General features: G+C 39.9%; 1 protein-coding gene across 2 annotated transcripts in view; it reads right to left on the minus strand.

Annotated features, from left to right (window-relative positions):
- Positions 1 to 3,409: 3,409 nt before the first annotated feature.
- Positions 3,410 to 27,556, minus strand: part of LOC132400672 (cytochrome P450 7B1) — a 178,159-nt gene continuing 154,012 nt past the window's right edge. For both annotated transcript variants that reach the window (XM_059981892.1, XM_059981899.1), the window contains 2 exons: positions 15,743 to 15,921; positions 3,410 to 11,764 (listed from right to left, as the gene is read on the minus strand). In XM_059981892.1, the coding sequence (XP_059837875.1) occupies positions 11,474 to 11,764; positions 15,743 to 15,921 (470 nt within the window). In that variant the 3' untranslated portion in view covers positions 3,410 to 11,473. The remainder of the gene's footprint in view (positions 11,765 to 15,742; positions 15,922 to 27,556) is intronic.

Here is a 27,556-nt window from a genome sequence, read left to right on the forward strand (position 1 = left end):
ATAGATGGTAAAAGAAAAGTGGATTGGGGAATAGTATTAATAGGCACAATTTTCCGAGAGTACTCAGTATGTTATTAAAAGCCAGCAGAAAACTCGATGGACTAAATGGCCTCCTCAATGTTATACGAATTTAGAAGTTAGCTGATTTAGTTTGCCAAAATGCAGAAGGGTTCTTAATAAATATAATGACCAGTTTAAACTCAAAGTGATTTGAAAATTTGCTTAAAATTGGGTTCCTTAAAGAGATGAATTGTAATTAACTAGGTTATATTAATGCATTATATATGTAAGAACAAAAAGGACAGACCAGGGAACAAACCAAGGTTGAGAACAACAGAAGCAGCAATAATGACAATGGTTGCTTTGGAAATCAACAGAGCATTAGTCTGGGTCAAACACATTTGGGAATCAAATAAACCAGCAGAATCATCAGCAGCAGTGATCCGATGTTAAAATTGCTTCTCAAGTGCAATCATGAAATGGTTCTCACTGTTCATTAGTGTTTAGCAAATAATTTCTCATGGCAGAAATCTGTTAATAGTTCCTCACTGTGCTCACCCGATACTTAATCATTTTCAAACTTCTCATGGATAATTTGATGCTTAACACATTAAGAGTAAAGATTTTCTTTTACTTTGTTTTGACTGCATTTCATAACATTGACAAACAAACCAAATTTGTTAATGAAGAGGTAGCTCGGGGGTTTCACGAGTAAACATTAAACAGCAGTGGCACTTATGAAAAGAAATGTCAAACAATGGAAAGCTGGATTAATGCATTTACAGCAAAGTCTGCAGTATCAATACCAAAATCTGAAATAGTTATTTTTATTTACTCATTTGTAACTTGGGAAAAAAATGTTTGTGATACTTATGTCATCTTACCAGCGTATTCATTAATCTTACCTGTTAGACTTAGAAAATTGAATGAAGGGAAATGAGAATTTGTGGCATTTATTTCATATTGTAAAGAACAAATTCATACATTCAACTTACTCAGTAGAATAACTGAATGATGCCCAATGCATGTTGACTCTGGGAAATATAAGGCATTGTCTTGCTGGAGTGTAACCTAGAAACTGCCTTATCACATACAAGAGAAAATCTGCAAATGCTGGAAATCAAAGCAACACACACACAAAATGCATCAAGTCCTGATGAAATATCTCGATCCAAAAGATCGACTGCTTACTCTTTTCCACTGCCTGTCCTGCTGAGTTCTTCGAACATTTTGTGTGTGTTGCTGCCTTACCATATCCTCAGGGTGTTCCAGAGCATAATATGATGAATACACTTATTTTCAATTATGGTCCTTTTATGTAGATGAAAGAGTTGGAGTAGATCTATTGTATGTCAGTTTAATTTCATTGAGAATGCATTCCATAATGTTGCACTTCTTCAGTACTCTACTGAACCACTAGGGCAAACTATGGAGTGGTGAATGCTGGTGAAACACAAAGCTGAGTCACTGGTCTTTGTCTGATGTTTGATACTTCCAACACTCACCAATATCAAGCTGCATAGTAGCGAGCCAGTTTATTAAATCACAAGGGTTGCATTGAGAGCAAGGTGTCGATTCAGAGAAAGCTCTGTGGGATCTGCTCACTGTTTTCTTTGCACTGTGGTCTGCAAAGAGTTGCCTTTAAAAGTTCTGATTTAGGAGACATAACTTCAACTCATTCAGAACACTGCTGCTAGACTTCTAACTAAAAAACCACACAGACAGAGCATACAATTCCTACTCTGCTTCAGTTTCCTGTATCACTTAGAATTGAATTTAAAGTTCTCTTACTTGTTTTTTTTTAAAGCTCTTAATTGTCAGAGTACATCACAGAATCGTTCTCGTTTTATCCCACTGTAAAACACTTTGAATTGTAAGTCTGTAAGAAAAGTACTCTATAAATAAATAATAATAATAATAATTATTATAATATTTGGCTCAGACTGCAGGTTGCAAATCTAGCTGGTCAGTTTGGCAGTCTAAACTTGCTTGAAAGTAAGGTAATTCCATAAGTAAATAATACACAAAATATACTGTTTATTATTCCTTCCTGGAGGAAGGAATCCCCGAGGAGATGAGAATGAACAGAGCACATGAAACTTGTATTCATTGAAAATTCACTTGTTGATTTATTTGCAGAAAATAAAATTTGCATTTTCAGATGAGTTCAATAAGAAGGGTATACAAATAGAATACAAAATCAAGCTCAGATCAACACCGACAGTTGATAGAAGTTAACCTTTTGCTGCTTATTGAAGATTAAAAGTTTCCACCTATTCACAAAATTATTTTATTAATTTTTTTATTGAGTTTTCCATGATTACAGCAGAAAAAAGTTATCAACCCTCCCCCCCTCCCCTTAACCCCTCCCCCCTAACATATCCCTATAGAAAGAAAGAAAACGAAAGAGAAGAAGAAAGAGAGAGTGCCTGGATATCAAAAGATCCCCACATGCTCCACGGCGTTCATAATAACTTCAGTATATATATTTATTTCTTTCCCCAAATAACCAATAGTTTTGTCTTCAGAGCATCTATAGATTTAACCTGTCTTTTGTAAATAAGGGTGCCAATTTTCAGAAATGTTTCATATTTATCTCTTAAATTATAAGTAATTTTATCAAGTGGAATACAGCTGAAGATTTTGTTCTTCCAACAGTCTATATTTAAGTATGAATCCGATTTCCAAGTAACTGCAATAGCCTTTTTGGCTACTGCCAATGCAATTTTTATGAATTCTTTCTGATATTTATTCAGTTTGGGTTTTGATTCTATCCCTTTGATATCACCTAATAAAAATAGTATTGGGTTATGTGGAAGTTGTGTTCCAATAACTTGTATGACAAATACAACAAATGTCCGGTTAAGATTAGTGCAATATAACTTTTTACATCAATTATATATTACACCACAAAAAATAAACAAATTAAACCCAAATTTACCTGATCAATGTTTTCGATGTAATCAAGAAATTGGTACTTTTTTACATTCTACTTGGTCTTGTTCCAAGATTCAACCTTATTGGACAAATTTAAGAGTTTATTGGAACAAATTATTGGAACACAACTTCCACATAACCCAATACTATTCTCAAAATTTTAAGAAGACATTTCCACTACACTTCAAGCCTCCAAAAGTGCCCCTTCATGTTACAATGGTATTGTTTTCCTCAACTATAAAGCCATTACATTTTCCCTTCCAAGTCCTTTTTCTTAGTTTTCACTTGAGCATTAGTAGTTCAACTCAAATTACTAGTTTTCCTAGTAAAACACAAAAAGATTCCAGAATCTGACTACGCTAAGTAACATAGATGAACAGATCTACTTATAGGTACGTAAAGTATGCATACATACAAGAAGATTAGAACTATCTAGGGCACTTTTGAATGACAATGAGCTTTACAGATACTGTTTATTGACAACTTTTGCAGTGCTTCACATTTTAAGAATCATTTGCATGCTTTAACGTGATTCCCTCATATAAAAGTGATTTCAAAGTATTACACAATGTTAATCTTTCAGGAGTGAAGTAGATTACTGTACTGTGAATAATTTTTATTTTGTTATTACAACACAATATAGTTATATACAGAAAATGTTTAAGGAGGAAAAATGCCTGTTTTTGTTTTTCATTATTCATCCTGTGCTTCACTGATCTTACTATCAGAAACAATAGCATGGAAAATATTAGGGTTATAGAGAGATACAGCATAGACACAGATCCCACAGCTCAGGTTTGTACCATTCATCAATTACCCAGTTACAGCAGTTCTAATTCAATCACATATTGCATTCTTCCACACTCCTATCAACTCCCTGTGCCCTCCACCCCAGATTCTACCACCTATCATGACAAAAGAGGAAAGTTACAGTGGCCCATTAACCTGCTAACCAACGTAACTTTCGGATGTTGGATGAAACCAGGGCACTTCGAGCAATCCTACGCCAAAAGACAAAACTTGAGATCAGAGTTGAACCTGGGTTTCTGACTCCACTAGTTATGCCACTGTGGTGCCCATTTTAAGGAAAAATGCTCATCACCTTAACAGATGATCTGATAAAGGTATTTTGATCCATGAAGGGTATAGAAACAGAGGGTACAGTGAAACCTCCCAATGGCAAAGTGATCAAAAAATCAACATGATCGGCAAAGGATCCAAGAATGACTTGAGAATTTTTAAAGCACCCAGTAGAAAGGGTCTCTCCACAGCTTCTAGCTCATGATACCCCAACTCTGTGTACTCTCTCTAACCTAGGACCCCAGTAAACCCAATGTTTCTGCCTGTTTTTGCCCCACTGTACTCATTTCTTCATACCCTGTCTCCATCCTGTCTTCTCTTGTCCTACTTTCAACTAAGAAACGTGTGCCTACCACCATCATGATAACTTCCAATTCCTTGGTCCAAAATGGTTCATTTTAATAATGATGTCCACCTCCATTGCTTATCCCCTGTTGCTTTCTTTAACCAAGACCCAACCAACTCCACTCAACACTCTCATCTGTTCTGCAGAATTTGGTTTTTAACCTCAACTACTTCTCTTTTGATTTCTCCTACTTTCTACAATCAAAGGAGCAACCATGGACACTCTCATGAATTTTGCTGGCTTTGTAGAATAGTCCTTGTTCCAAGACTATGCTGGCATCCCTCATTCCAACTACTTCTCTGCTATATTGATAACCGAATTGATTTTGCTCACTGAGGTGGAAATTATCAATTTCATCACCCTTCCACCCTGCACTCAAATTCATCTGGACCATCTCTGACAATTTGTTTCTTTTTCTTGATTTCTCTATCTTCATCTCAGGAGAAAGATTTCTATATAAGATTTCTTCTATATAACCACAAACCTCTTCAGCTACCCCAGCTAACCTCTTTCCACCCTGCTTCCGGTAAGGATGCATTCCCTTTTTCCTCAATTTCTGTCTCCGCTGCACAGGGCCTTCTGGTCTAGGGTTAGTATGAATATTTCCCTACTTCCTGAAGGATGTCTTCCCTTCTAATGGAACCCTCACATACACTCAAAACATTTTCTAAATGCAATCTCTCACCCGTCCTCTCTTTAGAGAGTATAGTGATAAAGTTCCCTTGGCTGTCACCTTCTTCTCACCAGCCTGTGCATCTAACATATCATCCTTTGCCATTTTTACTGGCTACAATGTGATCCCACCACCAGTTCTCCCCCTATCTGCATTCCTGATCCCTTCCCACCCACACCTCTCCCATCCCTCCTGCAACTGATTTCTGGGTCATTGAGCTCTCTGCTGGGGAAGATGTAACCTGTACAATAATCAGATTACACCCGAACCCAGGTGTGGCCAGTATCCTTGTGGGTAGGTTTGCAAGACCTGAGGACGTGGTAGGAGGTTTGCAAGTTGAGGCAGTATGTAGCAAGACTGTGAGGATGGACAGGCAGATGATAGGGCAAAATTGCAGTCGGCGGGATTAGGTGAAGTGTAACATGTGAGCCAAATCAAAAGAGGGTGATGAATACTGGATGAATACTGTTATAATGTAGATGATCTTGTAGCGCAGTTAGAGATTGGCAGACTTGATGCTGTGGGCATCACTGAGACGTGGCTGAAGGAAGATCATAATTAGGAGCTGAACATCTAAGGATATACATTGTATCGAAAGGACAGACAGGTAGGTGATGGGTGGGTGGTGACTCTGTAAAAAATGAAATCAAATCCTTAAAAAGGGGTGACATAGGAGCTGAAGATGTAGAATCCTTGCGGGTAAAGTTAAGAAGCTGCAGGGGTAAAAAGACCCTGATGGGAATGATATAAAAGCCCCCAAGCAGTAGCCAGGATGTGGGACATAATTTTAAACAGGAAATAGAAAAGGTATTTAATTAGGGCAATGTTACTATAGTTAGTCAAGGGGATTTCAACATGCAGGTAAATTGGAAGTAGCAGGTTGGAGCTGATTCAGAAGACAGCGAAATTGTAGAAAAACTATAATTTCTTTTCTTCAGTATTCACTAAAGAAAAGGATATTGAATTGTGTAAGGTAAGGGAAACAACTAAGGAAGTTATGGAAACTATGACGATTAAAGAAGAGGAAGTACTGACGCTTTCAGGAAATATAAAAGTGTTGAAATCTCCAGGTCCTGACAGGATATTCCCTAGGACATTTAGGGTTAGTGTAGAAATAGTAGGGGCTCTGACAGAAATATTTCAAATGTCATTAGAAACCAGGATGGTGCCGGAGGATTGGCGTATTGCTCATGTGGTTCCATTGTTTGAAAAGGGTTCTAACAATAAACCTAGCAATTATAGGCCTGTCAGTTTGACGTCAGTGGTGGGTAAATTAATGGGAAGTATTCTTAGAGATGGTATATATAATTATCTGGATAGACAGGGTCTGATTAGAAACAGCCAACATGGATTTGTGCGTGGAAGGTCATGTTTGACAAATCTTATAGAATTTTTTGAAGAGGTTACAAGGAAAGTTGACAAGGGTAAAGCAGTAGAGGTTGTCTATATGGACTTCAGTAAGGCCTTTGACAAGGTTCCGCATGGAAGGTTAGTTAGGAAGATTCAATCGTTAGGTATTAATATTGAAGTAGTAAAATGGATTCAATAGTGGCTGGATGAGAGATGCCAGAGAGTAGTGGTGGATAACTGTTTATCAGGTTGAAGGCCGGTGACTAGTGGTATACCTCAGGGATCTGTACTGGGTCCAATGTTGTTTGTCATATACATTAATGATCTGGATAATGGGGTGGTAAATTGGATTAGTAAGTATGCAGATGGTACTAAGGTAGGTGGCGTTGTGGATAATGAAGTAGGTTTTCAAAGTTTGCAGAAAGATTTAGGCCAGTTAGAAGAGTGGGCTGAATGATGGCAGATGGGGTTTAATGCTGATAAGTGTGAGGTGCTACATTTTGGTAGGAATAATCCAAGTAGGACATACATGGTAAATGGTAGGGCATTGAAGAATGCAGTAGAACAGAGTGATCTGGGAATAATGGTGCATAGTTCCCTGAAGGTGGAATCTCATGTGGATAGGGTGGTGAAGAAAGCTTTTGGTATGTTGGCCTTTATAAATCAGAGCATTGAGTATAGGAGTTGGGATGTAATGTTAAAATTGTACAATGCATTGGTAAGGCTGAATTTGGAGTACAGTTGGAGAATTTGTGTACAGTTCTGGTCACCGAATTATAGGAAAGATGTCAACAAAATAGAGAGAGTACAGAGAAGATTTACTAGAATATAACCTGGGTTTCAGCACCTAAGTTACAGGGAAAGGTTGAACAAGTTAGTTCTTTATTCTTTGGAGCATAGAAGGTTGAGGGGGAACTTGATAGAGGTATTTAAAATTATGAGGGGGATAGATAGAGTTGACGTGGATAGGCTTTTTCCATTGAGAGTAGGGGAGATTCAAACAAGAGGACGTGAGTTGAGAGTTAGGGGGCAAAAGTTTAAGGGTAACACGAGGGGGAGTTTCTTTACTCAGTGGCAGCTGTGTGGAACAAGCTTCCAGTAGGAGTGGTAGAGGCAGGTTCAGTATTGTCATTTAAAGTAAAATTGGATAGGTATACGGACAGGAAAGGAATGGAAGGTTATGGGCTGAGTGCGGGTCAGTGGGACTAGGTGAGTAAGTGCTCGGCACGGACTAGAAGGGCCGAGATGGCCTGTTTCCATGCTGTAATTGTTATATGGTTATAAGATGACTTTTTAGAGCAACTTGTGGTTGAGCCCACAAGGGGAAATGTAATTCCAGATTGAGTGTTGTATTATGAACCAAGTTTGATTAGGGAGCTTAAGGGAAGGGAATCCTTGGGAGGCAGTAATTATAATATCATTGAATTCACCCTGCAGATTGAGAGGGGGAAGATAAAGTCAGATGTATCAGTATTACAGTGAGTAAAGGGATTAACAGAGGCACGAGAGAACAGATGGCCATAGTTGATTGGAAGAGTCTACTAGCAGGGATGATGGCAGAACAGTAATGGCTAGAATTTCCAAAAGGCACCCAACCCCACCCTTGATTCTACCACCCATCTAGACAAATGAGGAAATTTACAGTGGCCCTTTTATATGGCAACCAATATTTGAGCCGTTTAAGGATTTTTAGCCGGCTGCAGTCTGATCCCACCACCTTGCTGGGGGACATTCAGAAAGCGTAGGATCGATACCAAAGGTGAGGAACTATTCTAAGGGGATACGTGGGTGACAAAGGAAGACAAAGGCAGCATTAAAAGCATTATAATTCACAAAAATTAAGTTCATGGATTGAGAAACTTTTCAAACAACAGATATATAAAGCATAAAAGAGAGGCAAGAATGGATAGAGTGGACTAGAACATAAGAGCGAGGATGTTTTGCTGAGGCTTTGTAGCGCATTGGCCTGACTGCACTTATAATGTGAGCAGTTTTGGGTCTCTTATCTAAGGAAGCATGTGCTGGCATGGGAAAGGAAGTTCATGACAATAGAAAATAGGTGCAGGAGTAGGCCATTCGGCCCTTCTAGCCAGCATCACCATTCACTGTGATCATGGCTGATCATCCACAATCAGTCCCCCGTTCCTGCCTTCTCCCTATATCCCTTGACTCCGCTATCTTTAAGAGCTCTATCTAACTCTTTCTTGAAAGCATCCAGAGAATTGTCTTCCACTGCCTTCTGAGGCAGAGCATTCCATAGATCCACAACTCTCTGGGTGGAAAAGTTTTTCCTCAACTCTGCTCTAAATGGCCTACCCCTTATTCTTAAACTGTGACCTCTGGTTCTCGACTCCCCCAACATCGGGAACATGTTTCCTGCCTCTAGCATGTCCAATCCATTAATAATCTTATTATTCTGGGAATAAAAGGGTTAATATATTATGAGTGTTTGATGGCTGTTGTTCTATACTCGCTGAAGTTTGGAAGGGTGAGGGATCTCATTGAAACTTATCAAATATTGGAAGGCCTAGACAGAGTGGCTGTGTAGAGGATGTTTCCTATTGTGGGCGAGTCTAGGACAAGAGGGCACAGTCTCAGAATAGGGGGATATCTATTTCGAGCTGAGATGAGAAAGAATTTCTTTTGCCAGAGGGTGGAGAATCTGTGGAATTCATTGCCATGGATGGCAGAGGTTGATAGGTTTTTGGCTAGTCAGAGGGTCAAAGGCTACAGGAAGAAGGCAGGGGAAATGGAGTTAAGAGGGATAATAAATCAGCCATGATGGAATGGCAGAGCAGACTCGATGGACTGACAGGCCTAGTTCTGCTGCCATGTCTTATGGTCTAACTGTAGGGAATCTAATGCCCCACAAGTCCTTTCATCACCTCCTCCACCGCTGTGCAATGGTCTAAACAGCCCTTGTAAATGAGGCAAGGGCTTACTTCCACCTTTTCCAACTGCTTTCCGTGCACATAATGTGGCTTTGTCTGCACTGGAGACCAGAATAGACCAGGCAAATGTTTAACAGAGCTCCTGAGCTCTGTCTGAAAGGGCATTTTGTGGTTCCAGTTGCACATCATTTTAACCACCTTTCCCACTCTCACATTGATCTGTTTGTCCTTATCTTTTCCATGCAAATTGGAAGAAAAATATCTCTCGGGTGGCTTAAACCTAATGATGTTATCATTGCACTTAACAATTTTAATAACTAATGCCCCCATTATCACCTTCCACACAAGTCACCATCCACCTACATCTCTTTTTGTTCATAGTCCCTATCCTCTCCCCCTTTTCTTGCCCCACTTGTTCCATTTACCATTGAGTTCCATCTATCACCTCCCAGACTCTGTCCCACTCACCTTCTTGTACTGCTTTACATACTAATCTTTCCCCTTCACTCTAAGCCCTGACTGACACAGGGTATCAATTCAAAATGTCGACCTACATCTTTTACCACAACAGAAGCTACTTGACCTGCTGAGCTCCTCCACTGTTCTATTTTTGTTCGAGACACGGGCATCTGCAGTCCCTAGTATGTTCATAATTACGATGTGCAATGCACTGCCAGGGATCCTGGTGATGGCAAAGTTACTAACAGTGCTCAAAAGGGAGCTGGACAAATACTTGAAAGGGAAGAACTTACATGGTTATGAGGAGAGGACGGATTAATTGTTTATCAAGACAACACAGGCTCAATGGCCCTTTTCTGTGCTTTAAACAATCAGTGATTCTGATTGGAAACTCCATTTAACCTCTATCAAACCTCAGCTTAAACTTCTCTGCTATATCAACTTCATTTTCTCAGCTCCCCATATACCTGAACAGCATCCACACACAAATCTTTCTGTGCCCTTTCTAAGACTTTGACATCTTTCTTAAAGTGTGGTGTCCTTTGCGTTAAATTTAACTTAGATAGAAAATAAAAAATAATAAAAGTGTACATTCTGGAAATCTGAAATAAAAACAGAAAATGCTGGGAACTCGGCACACCTGAAATATTGATCCCTTTTTTCTTTCCAGTTGCAACTTAATCTGTTAAAGCTCTAATAATCTCTTCTACAGTCATTTCAAGTGTTTTTCTACCTACAAAGATACATTACCTTGGATATCCCTGTCTCTGCATCAATTTAAAATTCAACTACTTAGAAAAGAAGCCAAGATAATACCTCACATATGGAGAGCATAAATCAGAATTTTGAATCTGCAAGGGTTTCTCTGTCTGTTAAAAGCAATATAATACCCGTGAAACACCCTGGTTTCCTTGGTTGCTTATGTATAGGGAAGACACTCTCCAGTCCCGCCAAACCCATGAGATTCAAATGGCTCTCTCACCCCAAACCCTGGTTTGTGTGGATGCTGTGTAATTTTCTACTCTGTTAAAAATTAGTGCCAGGAGATAACAGACAAGTACACTGCATACAATTAAAGGAATTATATTGATGAATCTTAACTTAAGGGTTAGTAAAGAAAACAAAAAAGAGAAGGCCCCATTTTAATTAAACAGTCAAATGTGCACAAGTTGGAGCCCATCTTGAAAATCTCTGTCTCACATGGGTTGGGCCTCTGGACTGTGTGAAAGCTCACACCAACATTTCAATGTTCCTCACAATCCATCTCGAACAAACAGGTCTCCCACCAGGTCGTATCCTACGACCAGTTCTCCCCAGCGTCTCCTCTCTTCATCTCCCACCGAACAAAAGCCCCAAGACCGACCTCAGTATCCCTCACCAAAAAAAAAACTCCCCCCAGTTCTGGCATCTTAATTGGATGGGACACATTCCTCATCATCCCTCATCTTCAACAATAACCCAGACAGGCTGAAAGCAGAACAGACTACCCTTACAGAACTGCTAAATAAAATGCCTACAGCACAACAGTAAAGATGTGAATCAGGGCATTACACCTGTTAGTATGAAGTTGCTTTATTCTACTCCCCAAGAAAGAATATGAAAGGGAATTCCCGAAATTTAGTATCCTACAGCTACAAAACACTTCATTGTTTTTGTCAACTAAGAATCAAACAATTCCCCAGCATGAATCACTAGTATATAATTTTACCATCCTGACTAGAAGCTTAACAAGCTTCTTCATTGGCGCAATTTATAGCGAAACTGGACATCAGATTCTGGGTGTAAGACCCCGAGACCTACACGGCTCTTACTTGGCATTACTGGCCTTTCCTGATGGATTATTTCCAGGTCAAAAGCTGTTAGTATCAGTGAAATGAACATTTTAATCTCACTGACTGCAAAGTATCTCCCAGGACACTTACTAGCTCCAGAACCAAAAGGCATCAAATAATTCCGAAGCTTCTTTCCTCCTTTGTAAAAAGTGGTTTTCTTCATTCCATTTTCTATAAAACGGTCATACTTATACACCTGAAAATACATGCAAAGTGAGAATCAATATATGACAGCAAAAGAGGAGATTTTGTCTGTGTGATTGTGGTTGTTTTTCTTACAAACTCTTAATTTTTCTCTGAGGCCCACCAGCTGAAAAGATAACCACGCCCAAATGAGAGACAGACACTGGTCTTAGCTCTCAGCAGACTGGTCTTAGTTGAGAGCAACCAGACACTTTACCTGCATCTAGGCTCCTGAACCAGCATGGATAACTTCACTCACTTTAACACTGAACTGATTCAACAAGCTATGGATTCATTTTCAAGGACTCTACAAACTTAATGTTCTCAATATTATTTATTTATTATTATTACTACAATTTGTCTTCTTTTGCACACTGGTTTTTTGTCTGTCTTTGTGTGTAGGATCTTACATTAAATGCATTGTATTTCTCTGTATCTAAATACCTGCAAGAAAATGGATCTCATGGTAGCAAACAGTAAATTGTGTGTATGTGTGTGTATATGTATGTATGTATATATATAAAAATCTTGATAATATATTTACTTTGAACTTTGAGCAATTACATGTTAGGCCTGCTCTCACAGAAAAGGCAGATGAGAAAAAGTGTTTTGCAAGGAGAAAAAGAATTGTGGATAATAGCTAAAAAAAACACTAATAAAATTCAAAATATCATTTATGCAATTGTTTTGACTGCACTTCAAAATTACATATTCTAGAGTAAAATTATGTTACATTAAGAATAGTATTTTCAGTAGACCATAAGGAAAATAACACCATTGTATTTGTAACTTTTAAAACAGTTTGTCAATTTCATACACGACATTGTTGCAAAAGATATGGGTTGCCATGAAATGTAGCCCTAAAGTGAGAAAATATCAGAAATGACTATGTAATTTCAGTTTGGTTTGGAAAGACACTGAAGGAAGCTGGAGATTCAGATTAACTGTGAAAACTCAAATCTGTCTATCGCAAAGTGGAACAAGCTGTTCAACTCCCTTTCTTACTTTCCTCTTTACTTCTGAATGCCAAGGATTCTACTAAGCTGTTGTGAAAACATTCAGAACTGTTAATGCAGTTAAATAAGTATTTGAGTAATTTTTACTTTTTTTAAAATTGTTCAGGTTAATTTTGTCCAATATGTGGTGGACAATCAACTACTTTGTCAAAAGTTGTTGATGGTTTTTTATAATAATTGTGTTGTACAGTATAAATGAAAAGCATGCCAAAATGACAGAATACTTACTTCAGAAATGGATCCCAGATAAAAATATTTAATCAATTTATACCCTTTCTTTAAAAAAAACTCATTTGTAATTATCCTACTGTTCAGAGGTATAAGCAGTTTTGTAGGAAAATCAAAATACAATTCCATTAAGTATAATTACTGAAATATATAGCAATTATATATGACACACCACATGCTGACAGCAATCAAAGTGTTAACAGCCTATTTATAAGTACCGCTCCCCACCACCCATACCATACAATCCGAACACAGCTTTTGCCAAGACCACAAAATAAATTTAGCACATATTGTTTGAGTGATAAGGTAGAGATAACATTTTAGATCTAAACCTGTATCATATTATGCTCCATCATTAATCTCCACCATTCTTGGTGCACAAGATCAGTACCTAAACTAGCAAAGGTAGCTGGGCTTGAAATGGTATATAACATTCAAGTTAATGATAGCACTACAAAATACCAATTCTGGTCAATGGCTGAAAAATGGAATGGGGAACAACTATATTAAATGCTATCCAAAAAATTTTGCTATTGAACCATATCTAAATTAGCCTGGGTACAATACTGCTTATTTTCCAGTGTAGAAAAGGCAAAACACACATCCGAAAAGGAAATAAAACCTCATAATAAATGCTAATACGTACAGTATAAGGTTCATTTCTCATGACTATCAATCAACATGGATTGATTCACTTGGAAATTACATATTCCTTTATATTCACTTTCAATATCAACCATGACACTTTTTTTGGCATAAGTAGAAGAAAATATTCTGATGGAAAAACCAAAACTTTACTCTTATTCAACAATTCCAGTACCAAAAAAATACTTAGCATGCCAAAACAAGCATCACCTATAATTGTATCAAAGCAGACTTTGGTAAGGACTTGGCTGATAGCCTAAATGTACATATGTGATTACCATAACTTATTTAAAAGCTGTATAATAAGTAATAGCATTGCAAGATGGTTCCAGACTTCACAGCAAATGGGATGGAAATGGAGAAACTTGAGAGTAGAATCGAATCCTTACAGGGAGCAGTGTTTCATCGCAGTTTCTGTTTTCACTCATTCTCAGCCCAGCCAGAATGAGAGTTCCCCTTGTTCTCAACTCCATCCCACAAGCCATTCAATAGAATTCCTCTGCTTCCTGTACACGTACCATTCTGTAATACATTCTGTAATTCTGTAAAAGTTTCACTGTCTGTAATATGTGCTCTGATGATCAGACTTCTCTGCACTAATACCTTTACTATATTTGACAGGCTCTCAACTATTTCCTTTCCAGATTTTGCACACCTGTTCTGAAACCTCCAATCCCCTCCCAGAAAGCAAAGACAGAGATCTTTTCCACACCTTCAGCCTCCCCAAGCCTGACATTTCAATAAGTTTTATATACAGTACCTTCAGAATAAAGCAGCCTTGAAACTTTATAAACTGAAAGTAGTCCCAGACCATTGTAATCATTCATGTAATAAATACTTGTTTTTCAATATTCAAAACCTGGGCATATACTTGAAACTTGTGTAATTAATTTTCTGAACAGGAGTTAATGTTCATTCTATTGCCAGAGTCTACAGTCACCTGAGAGTGGATTACTTGGATTCAGGTAACAATATTTATTTATTTATTTAAGATAAAGCACTGCATTTCCTTTGTTTTAATAAAGACTATGAGATTAATTAGCTTTTGGAGAGGTGATCAGGCAGAATTAGTTAGCTGTGGTTAATCTGAGAAGCACATATGGCATCAGTCAAAGTAATTCAAATAAGATTCATAACAATGTTTGTGAAAAACTATCTTAACTCTGAAATGTAAAATAAACAATATTGCATAGCTAAGAACCAGTGTTGGTTGCCAAGGTTTAGTAAAATAATTATTTATTTCTAAGTATGAGTTGGATCAATTTTTTTGTCCTAACGAGAAGCTGCGAATTAATACGAATAGGCAAATTTAATATATTCATAAGTGCAAGTACAATAGAAGGTCACTGTGAGACTAAAAAGATAGCTGCTGCTGAACCAGTCATCTCTCCTTTCCAACTTCAGACAATAATTTAGTGTTAATGCTAGTACCAGCAACAATTCACCAAATGCAATGTAGAATCTGATTGTATTTAATTTGCATGCAGGTGGTGAATCTCTGAAGCCACATTAAAGCTGAACCAGGATGGATTAATTTCCAGTCTTTGATATTCATTAACTCTGGCTGCGGAGAAAAAAATACAAGGAGATGACACAATTACCCTCAGAGTTCCAGTGCAGAGCAATAGCTTTACAATCTCAAACTCAGGCCATCATATCAATTGATCCAGAAAGGAGAGAATTCTTATGAAGTGATATGAAGCAAAAAAACAGCTAGAAAAGAATTTTGTGTAAAACAATGATGCCCTGGTATAATTAGCTAAACAGCACAGGTTATTTGTTACTGCCTCAATTCTTCATTCTTTCTTTTGGTCATCAAGTGATCCATTGCGTGACAAAAGCCAAGAGTTTCCTTGACTTGAAGCCAATCAATTCACAGTTTAATGTTAATCCTTTCAAAGCAACACCACTCAATCTCACTCCCTTATTCTCCAATGAGACAGTAAATTCAATGACCTGCAAGTCTTGGACCACACACCCTACAAAGAGGAGGAGATTTTTTCCTTCTGGAAGAAAGAGCAATGGGAACATTAGAACAACAGTCTTGGTGGTTGATGTATGTTTGCAGGAAGAAAGGAACGTACATGCACAAAATCACGTACCTCAGGATCTTCAAAAACCTCTGGGTCCATATGTAGAATTTGAGGATAAATGGCCGTTAAGTCCCCTTTCCTCAGTTTAATTTCTTTTTCTTCCTTAAAGTTTATATTTACATCCTCTTTGACAAATCGGATGTTCATTGAGGAGGAGCCTAAACGAAAGGCTTCATCTATTGCACTTCCTAAAAGCATGAGGTAAGAATGGATGGGGGGGGGGGGGGGAAGAGGAGAGAGAGAGAGAGAGAGAAGGGGGAGAGAGAGGGAGGAGGGAGAGGGAGAGAGATTAGTATCAATTAGTATTAAAAATTTAGAAATTTCACCTCTGAGAGTTACACCACTTTTGTGTCCATAACTTAAAACTAATTCTGGGAATATCCTTAAAACTCAACATGGCTACTAAAACATAATTAAGAACCAGAATTTCTGTTTTCAATTTAAAGGAAGAAATGCAGTTTCCTATCAGTAAAATTGGCAGGCATGGGTTTTCAGATCCAGATAGAAAGCCTGTTCAATATACAGTTACCATCCCATCCTTGAAGTCTCTATAAACCCAATGTCTTTACTTTCCCAGTGGCCTTCACCTTTTGTTCCCTGCTCGAGAGATTTTATGGCTAATTTCCGGCAATTTATCCTGGCAGTTTGAGGGAGAATTCCTATGAGAATAATGTGCATAATTTGCGTAAATCATTCTGATAGAATGCATATCAGCATGTAGCTCCTGTCGGAGGTTGCAACACACACACTGTAATCAAAACTGACTTCTTTCTAACAGCATATCTGGAAACTGCACTTAGCAACTTGATTTTGTCTGATTGTCACTTGAAAGTAGAAAAATTGAGTATCAGCCCATTATTTGACGAAAATATGTAAAACTCATCACCTGTGTTAGAGGGATTAAAAGTAAGCTTCACTCATGATCTCGAGCACCAGTGTTGTTAAAAAAGGAAGTTAAAAAAAAACTTCAAGTGTTAATCCAAAGTATACAGCAACTGTTCTTTCAGTAAACATTAAATCTGCTGCAGCGTGCACAGAAAATAAAGTGGCATGGGATGCTTTCTCGCAGTAGGTTTTTCCTTAAGCGTGCATTTGTCGAAAGGAATGAGGCTTCGGCCGGCTCTGTGTGGTCAGCGCGGTGATTCAATGTGACGTACAGTGAGTTTGTGCATATTCTTTTGGACTGCCTTCGTTACTATAATCAGGCAGAGTCAAATCGGTTTGTTGGTGACGAAGCCAGAACACCACTGCGGATCCAAAATGCAGGCTTGATTGCCACAAGGCACCTGACACGATAGATTCTAAGTGGCAGTGTTTTGGCAGCGAAACTTTGCAGTCCACGATAAAATGTCTACCTTCAACCCTCTTGCTGTGCGCAGCCAAAAAGAAAGACATTGTGCATAAACTATTTTAATATGTGGTTGGGAAATGATAGATGACATGTGAAACATTACTGTTTGCCCAAGAAATCAGATGAAACAAATAGATAATTTCATGACTGCAGTGCACAACTGTGAAAAGCAAGTGTAGTAGTTAGTACAAGCAACATGGTCACGTTCCATTGGCTGAGGTTCGCCCTGGCAGCATGGCAGTCAGAGCCTGATGCAGTATCACAAATGACAATTGGGCAAGCATATCTTACGTAGAAGTTAATCACGATAATGGAGCACAGAATGTGGCTTTGTGGTCAGATAGTAAGTGACAAAATCTGTTATAACTTACAGTACCAGCTACATGTTGGAGGTTAGGCTGCTTTGAGCAATCATGATGATAATTATTAAATGACAAAAGTAATAGATAGATTATGATCAGCAAGGCTCCTGTGGTTTGAGCTGACAAATTAAAAGAATTTTCTGTGAATTGACTGCACACAAAAATAAAAACAAAATGCAGAAAATCTCAATCAGTTTATTTTATACATTTAACATATATCAGAAGCTGACATCCAATTCTCTAGGCAGATCAGCTGACAGCTCGGAAGTTTTCCAATCAGCACAAAGAAATACTGTAAATTAGCCAATGCAGTGGGGGCAACATCTGTTTTTGTGCTATACCAAACAAGCAAGGCAATTTAAATCTGTAAATACGTCCCCTTGGTTTCCTCATGAACAGAGCTGCTCAGATTGGAGGAAATGCTCCCTTTTAGTTAAGGCATCAGTAGAAAGAATGGAGATCTGTATTACAAACTTAGTGTGCAGTTATCCTTGAAGTGAAAGTTTGTATCCATGTAAAATCCTGATAGATTTATAGCAAATTACAGTGAAATACCTTAAAAACTGCATTTTAAAGGTCTACAAATGCTTTCAAAATGCATATATATTCCACCCCCTTACGATACTCGAGTTTAAGCAAGTCTGGTTACGTGTTAGTATTCTGCCTGCCTGGTTTAATGTAAACAGCAAGGTACAATAGTTTTTAAAATCATAAAACATTCTCTACTAATTTTCATCAAATGAATGCTACTTTTTGAAAATGGAGAAATTATCCATATGAATTCTGCTAGCTTAAAATGCAAAATAAATATGAAATGGTGATTTAGACACCCAGTCACCTATAAGATGCTTCAACAATGCAGCGCAGAAAATTGAAAGGTCGCCTTTGTCTGTAATACCTAGAAGGATCAGGAAAAATGGACAGTGCACTGAAATTCAATAGCATTGAACAGAAAATGATCAATAAGTACTGAAAGAACTACAGCCCCTGATCCTTGTTGTCATCACGTCCAATTTGTCAACCAATAAACTGACAATGAAAAGAAAGTGACAAGAAGGAATCATTCTAGAAAAAATGAACTTTTACACATAAAATACTGTGTCAAAAACTGATCTATTTGATCTATTTAAAATAATCATGAGTAGAGGAACAGAGAGAAACTATTATAGAGATTTTTGTAGCTAAACCTGTTTGGTAGTATAATTTAATTAAAAGAAAGGAAAAGTTCCCAGAAACAGCATGTTGGAGAATATCCTTTGCAACTAGATTTGCTATTTCCGCATCTGTTTTCAAGGAGCAATTATATACCATAATTGCAAATATTTCAGTTGGCATGGTAGAATACATCAAGAAAGCGTATGAACATGTTCAAGACATACTCAAAGGGTATTATGTACTTACATGAATGTTGTAAGGGCTCCACAGATAGTGCTGGGGAAAATAGCTTTCTTGTCCCTGTAATCCATGCACCGATCCTTTAATTTTACCCATTCTGAAGAAAATATGAAAACCCCCAAAACTATTTGTGATGGCAGGCCACTTGTCAATCATGATGATGTCAACGATGCCGGATGTCACTGTGCAGCATGTTAGTAAAGCAGCTGCATAAATGGTGGCTGACAGATTGGCAATGTGATTGACAGGGAAGCCAGAGTTTACAAATAGTTCTTGGCGTGTGTCAAAAATCAGACTGCTGTTACTTTTGTTTAAAATATCTAAATGATGGGTATTAAGGGATGAGTTACTGCCTTGAAAAAAAATCCTGTCGATGTAGACTTTTAAAACAGGTTTTTAAAGGTATTTCAGAATGAGGATGCCATAGTATTAATTACAAGGGATTTACTTTACTTATTACATAAGGCCAAGTAACAAAGTGACTGAGTGAGCATAAATTATTTTTGCAGCAGAGAACGTTTTAAAGAGTGATTAATTAAGCTCTTGCCAGAAAAAAATTACATTTATGGAACGACACTACTTAAAAAAAATTGGATTTTTCTCTTTCCTGAGGCACTGAAAATAGACTGTGTATGTTGCTAACACCAAATTCAATCCCCTGTTGAACAAAAATGTCATGGGCAGGAATATACTAGGAGAAGTGTTTATAGTAGTTTATATCTAGGATCTTGTGTTAAAACGGGTGCTGCACTGTTCGCACTAAAAACTCACTTAATTCAGCACAGAAGGATACAAGTGCAGCAATCGGAGAATAGCATCACTCAAAAGCTGTTTGTAGTGCCCAAGCAGCTCTGATAAGCTTATTAGGAATAGGGGAAAGGAACATCAAGAAGCTTGGAGAAAACACAGGGTAAACTAGAATTCATTCCTCTGCCTGCACACACTGCGGAATCCATGGAAGAGAGTGGCATAGGAGAGTGAGCGTGAGTACTTGTACACACTTGTGTGTGCACACATATACAGACACAGAGACACACACAGAAATGCTCTCCTACACTAATGCTCACTACCACCCACACAAAATGCATTCTACTCACTAGAATACTAAAAGAGACAATAATGAAGAGGTAATCTCATGTCCTTCATCCCTTCTATTCAGAAAAAGATAGAGAGGAGTACGAGGGAACGCACTCGGGCTGTCACATATGCACTGTCTGATCTATACGGGTAACATCATCCTGCACCTGGCAGGTAGAGGTACCACCGAAGGAGAAAATCTAAAAATAATTCTATCAGATGTCCTCACTAACAACATTTCATTGTGATCATTACACTCCCTTTGATTTGACCACCAGTAGATACCTTTATTACCATCTGTGCTCTTGTATCACCATAAAAGTACAACTATTTTCTGTTTTCTCTGCACATCAAAGCTATTGGAAGAACTTATATGATCACCCAGCCTCTATTCCCTACAAAGAGCAAAGACGAAATGGGACAGGGGGTGGAGATGTATGGTGAGATGGTGAATTATGTGTCAGCCACTGGCCAAATAGAAATGACTAGGAGCATCTGTCAGCTCCAGCAAGAAGTTTAACAGAGTTAGTGGTCATGACATCCTCTCTAGCCATCCTGGGTGCTTCTGTGCAAGGTATCGTCAGCTGTGTCACCACATAACATCAGCTGGTGTGATATACATTTAAATCCAAACAACATTCTTAAAACACATTTAAACCTCACAGAGGATTTCTATCTTAAAGATTTCCGAATTGCAAACCATTTCTAAAAACACAGAGGATCTCCAAGACACAAATACAATTCCTATAAACTAAAAAGAAATACCAGTGAGTTGCAGGTGAACAAGTTGTCAGTCACAGAAACCAAACACAGAGGAATGAATTCTAGTTTACCCTGTGTTTTCTCCAAGCTTCTTGATGTTCCTTTCCCTATTCCTAATAAGCTTAAACTGTGGTCAACATATGTAACCTTCCTCTACTTCTTTGGTGATTTCACATGAGTAAGGTATTTCCTCAGATATCTTTTTAATACTAAAAGTCTAAAACCATCTTGGAGACATAGATCTTAGCTTTCCATCACTAATACTATAAGGTAACTTCTCTGAGTACATAAAACTCCCAACATTAATAGATCAGTTATTCGATATGCTAAATGATATTATCCACCTGGTCTGCAAGCTTCCTTGAACTAAGCAACTTAATCAACTTTGTTTGGAACAAGATAAATTAAACGGCCCATTGTCTTATACTACATCTCTTTGAACGGTAATAAAATTCTTTTTTTAAACTTCAAACTGATTACTGCTTTCCATTTACATTTTAAGAACAGAAAACTAACCCTCATTTATGGCCAAAAACTAAACAAAGCATAGCTATTGGAAGTTTACTTACAACTATTTGTTCTTACACATGGCAGCTGATGAGTTTAGAAAGCAAGCTTTGAAAGACCTGAGGGAAGAGGTGGATGAATATCCATCACACTGATCCAGTCTGCAAAGGCACAGCCAGAGGTGATACCAGGTCTTTCTGCTTCAATGCAAGTTTCACCATCAAGGCAGAGGTCTGACCTGTGACTTATTACAATGTACTGGCTCCCACAGGAGTAATCCCATCAATTTTGTTCCACCCCCTCATTTCTTTATAGTCCTCTAACTTATTCTTTCTCAAATTCTTATTTAATCCTTTTTTCATCGAATATGCATGAAGATGTAATTTACAGTAGTCAATTAACCTGCCAGCATATTGAAAGGAAGTGGGATGAAACTGGATCAAGAGGACTTATTGAGAGAGCCATGCTCTCTTCTCACTGCTGCCATCAGGAAGGAGTTACAGGAGCCATTTCTCCCACATTATCAGGTTCCTCAATCATCAGCTTTTTGAGATACAGGGGATAACTTCACTCACCCCAACACTGAACTGATTCCACAACCTATGGATTCACTTTCAAGGACTCTACAAGACATGTTCTTGATATACATTGCTTATTTCTTTATTTAAATTTTTTTTGTATTTGCACATTTTGTTGTCTTTTGCACTTGACGCTGAACTCTTCTTCTGCCAGCTCAGTCTCCAAGCTTACTTCTTTGGCAAGGACTCTCCTACCCCCACCAATGACCCCTTCTCCTGTATTCAACCCTCCTCCTCTTCATGGACACCCCGCTCTGGTCTTCTGCCTGCTCTGGATCTCTTTATTGTTAATTGCCGATGGGTCATCAACCGTCTCAAATTCACCACACCCTGTTCCAAGTCCAACCTAACTCCTTCTGAATGCTCTGCTCTCCGCTCCCTCCGCACCAATCCCATCCTCACTATAAAACCTGCTGATAAGGTAGGAGCTGTTGCTGTCTGGCGTACTGACCTCTACCTGGCCGAGGCACAGCGACAACTCTCTGATACCTCCTCTTATTTATCCCTTGATCATTACCCCACTAAGAAGCCCTAGGCCACTGTCTCCTATACCATCACCAGCTTTATCAGCTCTGGGGATCTCCCATCCATTGCCACCAACCTCATAGTTCCCACACCCCGCACTTCCCGTTTCTACCTCCTACCCAAGTTCCACAAACCTGCCTGTCCAGGTAGACCTATTGTCTCAGCTTGCTCCTGCCCCACCGAACTCATTTCTATATACATTGACACTGTCTTATCCCCCCCCCCCCCGTTCAATCTCTTTCCACCTATGTTCGTGACACTTCTCACGCTTTGAATTTTTTCAATGATTTTAAGTTCCCTGGCCCCCACCACCTTATTTTCACCATGGACGTCCAGTCCCGATATACTTCCATCCCCCACCAGGATGGTCTCAAAGCTCTTCGCTTCTTTTTGGATTCCAGACCTAACTAATTCCCCTCTACCACCACTCTCCTCCATTTAGCAGAATTAGTTCTTTCTCTCAATAATTTCTCCTTTGGCTCCTCCCACTTCCTCCAAACCAAGGGTGTAGCAATGGGCACCCGCATGGGTCCCAGTTATGCCTGCCTTTTTGTTGGCTTTGTGGAACAGTCCATGTTCCAAGTCTATAAGGGTATCCGTCCCCCACTTTTCCTTCGCTACATCGACGACTGCATTGGTGCTGCCTCCTGCACGCATGCTGAGCTCGTCGACTTCATTAACTTTGCCTCCAACTTTCACCCTGCCCTCAAATTTACCTGGTCCATTTCCGACACCTCCCTCCCCTTTCTTGATCTTTCTGTCTCCATCTCTGGAGACGGCTTATCTACTGATATCTACTATAAGCCTACGGACTCTCACAGCTACCTGGACTATTCCTCTTCCCACCCTGTCTCTTGCAAAAAGGCCATCCCCTTCTCACAATTCCTCAGTCTCCGCCACATCTGCTCTCAGGATGAGGCTTTTCATTCCAGGATGAAGGAGATGTCTTCCTTTTTTAAACAAAGGGGCTTCCCTTCTTCCACCATCAACTCTGCTCTTAAACGCGTCTCTCCCATTTCCCGCACATCTGCCCTCACCCCACTCGAGATAGGGTTCCCCTTGTCCTCACCTACCACCCCACCAGCCTCCAGATCCAACGTATTCTCCGTAACTTTCGCCACCTCCAACAGGATCCCACTACCAAGCACATCTTTCCCTCCCCCCTCTTTCTGCTTTCCACAGGGATCGCTCCCTATGTGACTCCCTTGTTCACTCGTCCCCCCCCCCTTCCCTTCCCACCGATCTCCCTCCTGATACTTATCCTTGTAAGCGGAACAAGTGCTACACTTGCCCTTACACTTCCTCCCTCATCACCATTCAGGGCCCCAGAGTCCTTCCAGGTGAGGCGACACTTCACCAGTGAGTTGGCTGGTGTGGTATACTGCGTCCGGTGCTCCCGGTGTGGCCTTTTATATATTGGTGAGACCCGACACAGACTGGGTGACCGTTTCGCTGAACACCTACGCTCGGTCCGCCAGAGAAAGCAGGATCTCCCAGTGGCCACACATTTTAATTCTATATCCCATTCCCATTCTGATATGTCTATCCATGGCCTCCTCTATTGTCAACATGAATCCAAACTCAGGCTGGAGGAACAACACCTTATATACTGGCTGGGTAGCCTCCAACCTGATGGCATGAACATTGACTTCTCTATCTTCCATTAGTGCCCCTCCTCCCCTTCTTACCCCATCCCTGACATATTTAGTTGTTTGTTTTTTTTTCCTCTCTCTCTGCCCATCACCCTCCCTGTCCTCCATCTACCTCTGGTGCTTCCCCCCGCCAACTTCTTTCTCCCGAGGCCTCTCGTCCCATGATCCTTTCCCTTTTCCAGCTCTGTATCACTTTCGCCAATCACCTTTCCAGCTCTTAGCTTCATCCCACCCCCTCCGGTCTTCTCCTATCATTTCGCATTTCCCCCTCCCCCCACTACTTTCAAATCTCTTAGTATCTTTCCTTTCAGTTAGTCCTGACGAAAGGTCTCGGCCCGAAACATCGACGGTGCTTCTCAATTATAGATGCTGCCTGGCCTGCTGTTCCACCAGCATTTTGTGTGTGTTGTTTGAATTTCCAGCATCTGCAGATTTCCTTCATGTTTGTCTTTTGCACTTGGCTGTTTGTCCAGTTTTTCATTGATTCTGTTGTGTTTCTTTATACTTACTGTGAATGCCCACAAGAAAATGAATCTCTGGGCAGTATATCGCAGTGTTGACTTGCTTACTGAGATACCATGTGGAATCACCACCCAGCACACTATGATTTAACCCCAGCCTAATCATGGGACCAATTAACCTTTGGACTGTGGGAGGAAACCAGAACACTGGGAGGAAACCAAGTGGTCACATATGTACTTAGATAATAAATTTACCTTCAACTTTTGAACTTTGGCTAGAATATAAAAGCAAGGACGTAATGTTGTTGCTTTCTAAGGCACTGCTCAGACCACGTTGGAGTATTGTGTGCAGTTTTGGACCTCACGCCTGAGGAAGGATCTGTTGGCATTTGACAGGGGAATTATTACGAGAATGACCCCAGGAATGAAAGGGCTAATGCGTGAGGAGTGTTTGGTGGCTTTGGGCCTGTATTCAATGGAGTTTAGAAAGGTGAAGGAAGATCTCATTGAAACTTATAAAATATTGAAAGGCTTAGATAAAATGGAGGTGTGTTTTCAGTCGCGAGAGAGTCTACGACCAGAAAGAACTGCCTCAGCAATAAAAGGATGCCACTTGACAGAAATGAAGAGAAGTTTCTTTAGCTGTAGCATAGGGAATCTGTGGAATTCATTGCAACAGGCAGCTATGGAGCCCAAGTCATTCAGTACGTTTAAAATGGAGATGAACAGGTTCTTGATTAGGAAGGGTGTCAGAGGTTATGGGGAGCAATCAGGAGAATTTGGTTGATAAATCAGCCATGGAGTAAACTTTTTGGGCAGAATGGTCTAATCCTGCCATTCAGTGGAAACTCACATGGTCACAGGGAGAACGTTCAAATGTCCCACAGACTGAACTCAAGGTTAGGTTCGAATTCAGGTCTCTGGAGGTATAAGACAACAGTGTGCAAGACATAAATGCTGCTCCACCATGCTGTCCTGTTTAATGCCCTCGTTTAACAGTGAGATGCCATTTGTGAGCAGATTACTGGCTTCAGTGGACATGGTTATTCTATCATGAGAAGCTAATGGTTCCCCATCAGTAAAACAATGCTGAATGTGAAGAAAATGCTGTCCTGGTTGAGCAGAGATGCTGTGTGTGAGAAAACCATTCTCCTATAGCAGCAGCAGAGACGTGGTGCACAGTCTTCTGGCAAGACGGCAGCACGCTTGGACGCAACAGCCTCCCTGTGGTCACTTTTGTCTTCTTTTAAATGTCTGTTTTATAATCACAAGACCATGCTGGACATTAAAGAAGTCAAATACTACAGGTCCACCCTACAGCGAGTTGCTTGTTTGTGGAAGAGCTGGACTTGGTATGGACTGTGTGTCAGCCTGAACATAGGAAACTGCAGCACATTACAGGCCCTTCAGCCCACAATTCTGTGCCAACCATGTAACCCGCTCCAGAAACTGCCTAGAATTTCCCTAGCGCAATAGCCCTCTATTTTTCTAATCACCATATACCTATCTAAGAGGCTCTTAAAAGTCCCTATTGTATCCGCTTCCACCACCGCCACCGGCAGTGCATTCCACGCACTCACAACTCTGTGTGTGAAAAACTTACCCCTTACATTCTCCTTGGTACGTACTTCCAAGCCTTAAAGCTATGCCTCCTTATGTTAGCCTGGGAAAAAGCCTCTGGCTACTCACACGATCAATGTCTCTCACCATCTTATACACCTTGATCAGGTCACCTCTCTTCTTCCATCACTCCAAGGAGAAAAGGCCAAGTTCACTCAACCTATTCTCATAAGTTACGTCCTTAATCCCGGCAACATCCTATTAAATCTCCTCTGCACTCTCTCCATAGTATCCACATCCCGTTACAGAAAGGCGTTGGAGTCAGCGCACAGACAGCGAGTAGATGTTTCTCTTGGCGATTGCAAGACCCTGCTCTACATTGGTAATGTAAAATACTGTAAGTCTGGTTCACTGGTTTATTGGCATGACTAGCGGTGGGGGAGCTACATGTCCTCAGTTGTAGTGAGGACTAGGCTTGTTGCACAAGTTCAAGAGGAGAGATGCTGGAGGCAGTGTGGTGCAGTGTCCATGCTTCCCTGGGGTCCTCCCCTCCCACTGGTGCTGTCCTCCAGTGTTTGCTTGGTGGAAGACAAGCTGGAATGCACACGGACTTTCAGCTGCGGGCTGATGAAGCTTGTTCTTGCCGATAATACCCAAGCACCATCGACTTACATGACATGTCACTCAAGGACTTGGGTTATACGCAACTTTTTTGTGTCTGTATGTTTACTGTGATCTTATATGTGCTATATGTGCCTTGTGCTGTGTACGACTGTTAGAGTTGTGTTTTGTACCTTGGCCGCAGAGGAATGCTGTTTAACTGTGGCCGTATTCATGGGTGTTAATATATGGTTGAAACAATAATTAAATTTGAACTTGAAGTTTGCTGCTCTACTGTGGGAGCAAAGGTATGTTTCTCCCACACTCCCAACACTGACTCATTCTTATCATGAGCAGAGTCCTGTACAAGGTACACAAAGAGTAGACTTCTGGCAGACGACTGAAGACAGCAGGGACCCAACACCAATGACTCAGAGTCAGTCAATGGCTCAGCTCCAGTTCAGGAGGTTGAATCAATGGTGCATGGGTATGACCATTCCATTATTTAGCAGATCATTTCATTATTGTCAACCTAGTCCTAAGAAAATATCTGATGGCATATTCAGCATACTGACATCTCCCCTGAACAGGTGCGCCTGGTCACTCCCACAACAATATCTCAGGCAGCACATTTATCTGTGTTCCACAGCCAGCCACCTCACAATGCATCGGCCCTGAACAGCAGTCTGAAGGTGGCTCACTAAGGAAGAGTTACTCTTGCATGACCACACACATTAGTTCACATTCAGAGGGAATGGGAGGCACTGTGATACCCGAGGCCCTACAAAAAGGCAGAGGGATTTCAAAACCCACATAGCTAGTAAAACAGGAATGACCCTTTTCCACCAAAAATGTCATGATTTTCAATGTCTTATCATTTGACTTTTTTCCCTTCAATACTGATTCTGAACATCAAGTAATGTTCAAAATGCGACCCTGATTGATTCTGGTACAGCTGCTGCTGGCACTGCTCTGGATAATGCCATATCTTGT

The sequence above is a fragment of the Hypanus sabinus genome, chromosome 1, assembly GCF_030144855.1.
Source record: "Hypanus sabinus isolate sHypSab1 chromosome 1, sHypSab1.hap1, whole genome shotgun sequence".
Classification (NCBI taxonomy): Eukaryota; Metazoa; Chordata; class Chondrichthyes; order Myliobatiformes; family Dasyatidae; genus Hypanus; species Hypanus sabinus.